Genomic DNA, 9081 nt, shown 5'->3' on the forward strand with positions numbered 1-9081 from the left:
GAAACTGGATCCCCACATAACTGCTGGGTTATGAAGTGTTTTTAAAAATTGGGAAAGTACCATCTTTTATGCGTTTGTCCATCCCAATATCTGCTGTTCACTGAAACATATAAAAGTATATTTTATGCTGACATTTTCACATTTTCTGTGCAGGACAAACCAGAGGAATTTGAGGAGACCACGCCAGTCATGACTGACGCCTCACTAAAACCTGACACTTGATGACCAATAAAAGACGCAGCATCGCTTGTATCTGCTTATTTGTATTGTTTTTTTGGTGAAATTATCATCATGATATGATGTTAATGGGCTGATAAGTTGCAAGTGTCTGATTTAAAATAAAGAAGTCTAAAGTCTAAAGTCTAAAGTCTAAAGTCTAAAAGGGCACCAGGTGCATGGGGCGGGAACCGACATGCAGGATGTTCTGATGCATTTATGGAGAAACAGTTTGGAGCCTTTTTTTTTTTTTTTTTATTGCATATAGGGCAGCAGCCTGTGTGGCACTGCATCATGCTTTCTCCACCGCCTTAAGGATGCTGTTTTCAAAAATTACATTAAAATCAAAACTAAAATAGCAAACAATACAAGCCTAAGTATGGCTGTCAGCATTGGTACTGGTCACAAGAACCCAGTGTTGACTGGACTGTAACATATTGATGATGAAAAAAAAACCAAACCAAAAGCTTCTTCTACATTTGTTCAGTCTAAATACTGAATATATTTGCTTGTATATGTATTATGATGAATACAGATGTTGAACTGGGGCATTTTTGTAAGTCAGGTGACAGCAGCTTTAGTTTGGGTGATGTGAGGCTGCCTGATACAGTTTATGTCAACAGTCACGTAGGCCACCGCTGCTGTGTGTGTGTGTGTGTGTGTGTGTGTGTGTGTGTGTGTGTGTGTGTGTGTGTGTGTGTGTGTGTGTGTGTGTGTGTGTGATATGAGACATGACTATGGAGGAAGTCCACCTGCAGGACTGTCTGGTGGACTTTGGTTACCGCTGGCTGTGGCAGCAGTTACAGCTGAGAGAGCAGTGCTGTCTGAGGGTCCATCCAAGGTGACAGTTGAGCTCCCAGGCGGCTCTGAGCTGAGTTTTCTCCGGAGGAACTTGACATTATTATTATCTGCTATAAGCTGAGGGAAGACGGCGGCCGCAGCCTGTCAGGTCCCAGCCAGCTGTCACTCTCAACGCATTTCAAATAGTTTTCTGGTTGGGCAGTCACGACACAGCCGGTGAAGGACAATGAGCTCGGTAGTAAACAGGGTGAAACCGGTCCAGCGGGCTCTGGCTCTCACGCTTCGCCTCGGAACAAACGCCGAGGGCTCGAGGTGCGCGGCGGCCGGCGGCAGGCACTTCCCTCCCGGCGTCAGTAAGAGCGCCGACCCGCTACGAGCTCCCAGCAGGTCGTACTGCTCCAGGATGGCGCTGAACGAGGGGCTGTTCTTTAGACAAGTAGGTTCATAATATTAGCTGATTTTTTTTGCCACAGTGCTGGTTCTTCTATGAGGTCCATGTTTGTAAATTTGCGTGCAGCTCGCTAACGGTAGTGGGAGGTAGCTAGGCGGAGTTAGCTGTTAGCTGTTAGCTTAATTATCTCGCTGCTGTTAGCTTGTATTCAAAGTTGTGGTTTGTCGAAATTGGGCCGAACTCAGTTAGTGGAGTCCTCTTTGCAGGTTTGGCAGTGACACTTTCCCTCAAACAGATATCCGTCCTCGCTCTATGTCCATGCTATAACACTGCAGACCGGATGAGCGTGTGTACAGTAGAGATGTGGCTGAAACACACTGTGAAGGTATGTACTGTGTCTCCTGTGCAGCCTGAAACAGCCCCTCAGGACTGTTTGAGGTGACAGTGAATCACTGTTGACCCTGGAAACAGCAGTTTAATAAAGAATCACAACTCCACGTATTCGTATTAGACACTAAATGTATAATATTCATGAATATTAACTGCAAACTTCTCTACACTTCATACTGTGAACACTCCTGCACAAACTGTACAAGTCTTCCATTTTTAAAACAGGCTCAAATAACATTCATTACATAATTTTACATCATTGTTTTATTGGAAATGTTGCAGCACTTACCAAGACAGATTCCTTGCATGTGTGAACTTACTTGGCGATAAAGACAGTTCAGATTATTTTCCTTCTTCCTCTCTCTCACACACACCATCAGAAGACGACAGGGCTGATGTGCATCATCACCACTCATTGCCGGCCTTTGTAATTTATTGCCTAGTCACACCCGTGCCCGCACTTGTTTTTCAGCTGTTTGAGTCAGAGAGCAGCACCTACACCTACCTGCTGGCGGACACAGAGACCAAGGAGGCGATCCTCGTCGATCCTGTGCTGGAGACCATTGACAGGGACCTGAAGCTCATACACGAACTGGGGCTCAATCTAAAAGTGGCAGGTATAGAACTACCTGTGGTATCAGTATCCCATCTTCATCATCGCCCAACACAAACCTCACTTTTGTTTCGTTGCCTACGTGTCCACTACACATTTTACTCATCAACTATGACTCAGTTAGGCCAGGCTCACAGACTGTAAATCTGCTGTACTCTCTGATTGTGTGTTTCTCATGCTAAAAGACTCCTCTAAGGGCTGAAATCAAGAGCAATGAAACAAGACCTGGGTTAAAGTGTCGTCCATTACAACAGATAAAACTCTACACACATTAAACAATAAATAAACCTGAGCTATTTTTTATCATGATTAGTTTGGTTAGTTTTGTTTAACAGTAACATGATATGCACATGACAAAATCATTTCCACAAACTTTTCCATATGATGATGCTGAGGTATTGCAGGTCCCTATGGTGATCCACACTGTTTCCTTTTTCTGATAGTAAACACCCACTGCCATGCCGACCACATCACAAGCACTGGGCTGATGAAGAAAAGATTAGCTGGGCTGAAGAGTGCTATCGGCAAATTGAGCGGTGCCTCTGCAGATATCCTGCTGTCAGAGGGAGATAACATCCGTTTTGGAAAACATGTAAGAAGAACACATTACTTCTTTTAGTGCATAAAATCGACTCAAACAGCCTTCATTTCAGAGGGACTGACTGCGTTGAAATAGTGTGTCAAAATGCAAACTGCATTATAGCATCGCCAGTCTTTTTAGCATCTTGTTTCTTGATGTGACTGTGTTTCAGCTCCGCAATGTAAATGGCATGGATGTGTTATGAGAACTGCATACATGGCTTAAAAATATACAATGCAAAGAGTAATAATAGAGCGTGTTTGCAGCTGGGGACGTCCAGCAGTTTCTCTTTTACAATAGGTCGCAGGGGATTTTTTTCATTGCGAAACTGAATGTGAGAAAAAGTGGAAGCAAAGCTGAGCAGTGGCTCTGTATCCAGGTCTTATTATACACCCATGGTATATGGACACATCACACCTGTGTATACTTTTAATTTCAGAGTTTGTCAGTGTTTTTAGGCCTGCATTATTCGTTTTTCAGTAAAGATCTGAAACTGTTTAATTGAAATTGTTTGAGAAAATAGTTTTCACGTGCCCTGAGGTCGACCTGTGTCTCTTCTCCACTCTAGCATCTGACAGTGAGAGAGACACCGGGACACACTGATGGGTGTGTGGTGCTGGTGTCAGGGGACCAGAGGATGGCTTTTACCGGCGATGCTCTGCTCATCAGAGGCTGTGGCAGGACAGACTTCCAGCAGGGTAGACGCACACTTTTACTTTGCCCTCATAATGTCATATCAAATGTCTGGTTTTTATTTCTGTAATGCTGCTATAAAAACACAAGAGGGCAGTGTTGCATCTGTTTTTGCCTACACTTTGCCTAACACTCAAAAACAGTGTCTCTCTACTTCAGGCTGCGCCAAGAAGCTGTACGAATCGGTCCATCAGAAGATCTTTACTCTGCCTGACCATTGCCTCGTCTACCCAGCCCATGACTATTTAGGTCAGCAGAAAACCTACAACCAATACCGATATGATACATATGCTGTTACAGGAGGGGCTGCACACACGGAAGTGCAAACAGGTCGAGCTTTTCAGACGCGCCTCTCATAATAATGTATTAGCTTTTAATTGTTTTGTTTTGTTGCTAATTTGCTACTTACATAAAGTGAAAATAGTTTAGAAAAAGGCCATTCCACAATCTGCTAAATACCAGTCAGAAATTGATGCATACTGATTTTTTTAACTGATATCACATGATACAAGTGAGTGAGCAGTGAGCATCAGTGCTTATCACTTGTTTGCATGTCTGCCAGCACCATGTGCTTTCTCTGTAGATATTACATACTGTATTTGTGTTGATTGATCGGTGAACATCCGGTGAGCATTCTGACCACTTCCCATTGATGACGTGATGGCCTGTGTCTGTGTTTGCGTGTCAGGTCAGACGGCGTCTACGGTCGGTGAGGAGCGCAGGTTTAACCCGCGCTTGACCAAGAGCCTGGAGGAGTTTGTGGAGATCATGAAGAACCTGAATCTCCCCAAACCGAAGAAAATAGGTATCAACATCTACTATAGTCCAACTGCTACCCAGGCTTTGTTAGTGAACAATATTAGCGCATAGATGACTCGACCTTGCTTTTAACCATACGCATATTTCTGAAAACCATGTTTTGCGTCTTCCTTTGCAGATATTTCAGTGCCTGCTAATCTGGTTTGTGGAGTACACGAAGACTGAAAGTCCTGCAAAAGGGAGGATTTTAATCAAACCAGCATCACCTACATCATAGCAAAGTGATTAACATTTACATGTTGGATCAGGATTAGCCAAAAACTACTTACCACGAAGTGCTTTATCATGTGCTTTTATTTAAATGTATAGATGTATATTTGAATAGCTGTTGTTTCCAGCTGCTGACGTCTTTGCAATAATGCTTGAAATAAAAATGCAATCAATTTCCCCAAGTATGTAATCCATACTTAAAAACTATTTTTTGTATTTTAATTAAATTTAAATGTGATTACTCTTTGGTCTTTGTTCAGTTGTGTTCTTATGAATTGGGGAGGAAATGTCCAGCTCAGATAGGAATGTTCCATTCAAGGTTTGGTTTAGTATTCATGAATGCTTAACAGGGACAATTGAGTTCTTCCACATGGCCTTTCTAGTGATTCCGGAGTCCTTTTTAACCGAGGCCTCACACACACTCAGACACACACCACTCAGGCTGCTGCCAGCCGGAGCCTTTTTACATAGCAGGAAATTTAAACTACGCTATTTGCATTTGGAATCACTGCAGGCCAAGTTTCCGATGACTACATGTCACCGCTGTGCGTTTGTGCTCTCAACTTTCATCTGTCCCTCTCATGTGTAATGGACAAAGGTGCCTATTGACGTGTTATTATCTCAGTAAGGTATGAAGAAGAGCATCCATGCCAAGTACCAACACGGTGAGGTCTGCCTCTGGATTTCCAGATGTTCTGTCCGTGCTGCTCTCGGCCTGCTATTAACAGCTCAGCAGCCAGTATGACGGGTTTGTTTGGGAGTGTCGGCCTGACTCAGCTACATGCCCCTGCCAGAGAAATCTGCACATACTGTATGATAGTGTTGGACTGATCATGAGCTTTTCAGGGCCAGGATCAAAATGCTTCTGTTGATTTGTTTTTCAAGTGAGTCTAACTGTTCCTCCTCTGATTTTGTCAGGATTTAAAGGAGCCACTGCACTGACTGCAAACTGAGAGCGTGGAGTTGGAGCCAGGGACGGTCTGACAAAAGATTTAAGGTTTAACAACACTTTGAGAACTTGCCCATATGAGGGCCTAGAAGTCAGGACGTCTCAGCCTCTGCTGCATAGATACTGACCTTTCTTTTCTCTCCCTGTCCCCCACCTTTACGGCAAATGAAATAGCAGGAGTACCCCTTTAACTTTTTAGGAATATTGCTTTATACTATTTTGGAATAAGAGCTCTTGTATTTACGGTAACTTAAAATTCATAGTAAAATACAGTAAAAAAAACACATAAATAGATTATTTTAGGGCAAATTATCAGACAACTTAGTTGTCCAGTAATGTATTTCAGGTCTTTGTTATAGTAATGCTTAGAGAGGATCCACCACCATAGCGATAGATTTGGATTATTCACTAATAAACATGACTTTGTTTTATGGGTTTTTGTTCTTTTTTTATTTGTGTATTATTGTAATTGCCTAATTTTATTTGCCTCAAATGTTTTTATCCTGGTTCTACCATGTAAAACCCTTTGTCTAAAGGTTACTATCATTATTATTATTACACAGCAGATCTGTCGGTCACATTAAATACATTTACTTTGAATTTTTAAATGACACAGGCAGTGTTACCTCTACCAGTTACATTGATATGATCACACTTGTCAGAGCAGAAATCCCTACGTTACCTTACATGACAGTTATTCCTTACACAGTGACATATACAGATTTTAAATATGAGCACTGTGAGAGAAGGGTTGGACCGCCGCATCCCTGTGTTTAATCCGATCCAGTTCCTTTCAGCTGCACTTGTTATTGTCATCAGGGTGGGTCGCCACATGAATATGTTTGATGTTTTGGTAGTGAAATGCCTGCGAGGTGTTAAACTCCCCAGAAGACGCACAGCAACCATGTCATAAAGAAGACCTGTTAAGAATAAAAGAAAGTGTAGATTAAAGAAAAGGTTATCTGGGTGTTGGCTGGTCACATGGAAGTTAATACTGCTGGCACACACACACACACACACACACCATCTAGCAGCTGCCTCTGTCAGATAGAGATGAACATTACTGGGCTGCATCTGCCCTACCTAGTGTCCTCGCTGACAGACACCTGCATTGTCTTTATTCAAACCAGGAGGTGTGTGACCGTTGTCGCCACCGAGCAGAATATATGTCGCTGCTGTATACGGTGCCAGCTGTCCTTTCACCCAGTCTGTGTCGCCCATCTGCCAGCCTTCTTTCAGTCTCTCCCTCGGCCCACTTAAACTGTGCCACCGTGAACCTGCTGCCCATTCTCTCTCACACCCACCACATGTCAGGGGAAAGAATCTATTACACTATCAGCTCATTCAGAGAGAGCCGTAAAGAGGCCAGTCAGAGCGACAACGCTCTCAGAGTGAAGAGCAGCTAAAGAAAAAACACTCCTATGGGGACTTTAAATATACCTGTGGTACTTCAGAGTGGTCTTAAACTCTCTGAGCATGTTTTTATCTCCTAGAATGTCACTCAGAAGTGTAGAGTGTTTGGTATCACTACCGTTTGCTGCAGGAATGTACACTGCCGTGGTTCTCAGTGTGAAGTTTACAGTGACTGTCTAATACTTTATGGTATTTTAATCTCCACTGGGATCAATATAAGACTGCTGTGGGGACTTACACTGTGTTTGTGTTACTCAATAGTAAGTGTTCTTAAGGCAGTTTATATGGGTACCACTCTCAGTCCTGCAGGTCATGGGATTTCTAATAGTACAGTTATAAGTAGCACTGCCTTGAAGGTCACAGCAAATAGTATATTTTATGATATATGTATTGCCGCTCTAATACCCTGTTGGGCCCTTTGGTGGTGTGTTAATCTCTGTTGCTCTGATTGTGATTTTTCTTTAGGGACTTCCCGTGCTGCACTTACACTTAAATGATGTCTGTGTCAGAGGAGAACTGGCTCAGTTGTGGCAACCCTTCCCCTCCCTTCTTCCCTCAGTTTCAATTTCATTCTGTTTGCTTGCCAAGATGAAAACAGCACTCGCAAGTTTCGCTGTATCCTAAAAATGTGAATCCACATTTTTTAGCTGGTTTGTCTGATCAGACCTCGCCTGCGTCTGTAAAATCACTTCCTATTTGCCTACTTTATAGTGCACTATGTTAACCCACCTCCAGTTTTATTCTGAGTGTGTAGGTTGTAGTGCCCTGAAAAATTCTCAGGATTGTACGAAAGATGTTTCTGCCAGCAATCCCACAATGCAATGCACTTCATTTTATAGATGTGATGACACAAAATGACAACGATTAGTAAGCAACGGAAATCTAAATTGACTACTGATTGTTTTTCCTAAGGAGCTAACAGGCGACTGACTTGGGTTACGGCCCCCCCCTTGTCAGGACTGTGTGGGTGTGTAGAGACTGGGTGTAGTTGACATCTCTCCGATGCTCCTCTTCACCCTGTTACACCTGATAATGTGGGGTAAATTCCAACTCTCCAAAACCTGGCGGGTGCAGTTTGAGCAGGTTGGGCCTGGCTTCCATTCCATTTCAATTAAGTTCACGAAACAGCACATGCTGCATATGCCAACTTGAATCAAAGGTTCTACGACGTGTGCCAAAAGCGCCACAAACAATACAGATGACTAAACACATTTGACACAGCCTATATTAATATAAATGGGCTGTAGTGTTTTTGACAATCATTCTAATGAAGTTGTTCAAAGGTGTTATCTCATCCACACCGTTCCAGTCTTTTAAATGCATTTTTTGGAGAAAGTCTGAGGGAAGCAGGTCCAAACACATTAGTAATAGTCAGTGTACTGTTCAGGCTTCAGTGGACAGCTTCACAAACAGCACTGACCCTGCTTGTCAGTGGCAGTAGTCCATATTTGCAGGGCTACAAATTTAGATCTGACCCCCATGTCATTATATATTTGACCCCCATATGCTTGTGAAGTGTTACACGCCAATATATTGCACTTTAAAAAAAATGCATTCCCACGGATGGAGTACTGGAAGTGGGTGTCTGGCAGAGGCCAAGGGGGCCCACCGCTAGATCCCCTGTGTAGAGGATAGAGGAGCAGAGAGAGCAGCACAAAGTCCTGGAAAACTGAAGGAACATTCACTTTAAGGTAAGAAATAAACCATCATGGTCACTTTTCCCAGACCAAATTACTTTTGCTGTATGACAAGTGACTCCTCCTCTGTTTTGACCTTATGAGTTCAGTCTCCTCCTGCATCACCACAATATTAAAATATTCCCATGGGAGCTTGTCATGAGAAGTATTTAAGTGGCCTTTTGCTCCACAGAGGACTGGCAGAGTGCCTGGATGACTCTCACGCTGAGCGCTCCGCAATGAGAGAGCCCCAGAATAGAAACCTGTGCAGGGGACTCTCTCTGGTGGCTGTGCAGCACGGAAACTCCATCTGCGTGCGGACATACGGGC

The 9081-nt window shown here is 43.3% G+C and overlaps 1 protein-coding gene across 1 annotated transcript; it reads left to right on the forward strand.

Moving 5' to 3' along the window:
• Positions 1-1009: 1009 nt before the first annotated feature.
• Positions 1010-4954, forward strand: ethe1 (ETHE1 persulfide dioxygenase). Its single transcript, XM_070835479.1, has 7 exons — positions 1010-1453; positions 2271-2415; positions 2855-3003; positions 3560-3689; positions 3844-3933; positions 4373-4489; positions 4622-4954. The coding sequence occupies exons 1-7, from the start codon at positions 1244-1246 to the stop codon at positions 4666-4668; spliced, it is 888 nt and encodes a 295-aa protein (XP_070691580.1). The 5' UTR covers positions 1010-1243; the 3' UTR covers positions 4669-4954.
• Positions 4955-9081: the final 4127 nt, after the last annotated feature.

Source organism: Pempheris klunzingeri, chromosome 8 (genome assembly GCF_042242105.1).
Source record: "Pempheris klunzingeri isolate RE-2024b chromosome 8, fPemKlu1.hap1, whole genome shotgun sequence".
In the NCBI taxonomy this organism is placed as follows: Eukaryota; Metazoa; Chordata; class Actinopteri; order Acropomatiformes; family Pempheridae; genus Pempheris; species Pempheris klunzingeri.

Excerpts from the sequence above, each read along its gene's own strand:
- ethe1 (XM_070835479.1), top strand. The coding sequence starts at position 1,244 with ATGAGCTCGGTAGTAAACAGGGTGAAACCGGTCCAGCGGGCTCTGGCT. Across the intron at positions 1,454-2,270 it reads AGGGGCTGTTCTTTAGACAA|CTGTTTGAGTCAGAGAGCAG; the intron begins GTAGGTTCATAA and ends CTTGTTTTTCAG. Across the intron at positions 4,490-4,621 it reads CCCCAAACCGAAGAAAATAG|ATATTTCAGTGCCTGCTAAT; the intron begins GTATCAACATCT and ends CTTCCTTTGCAG.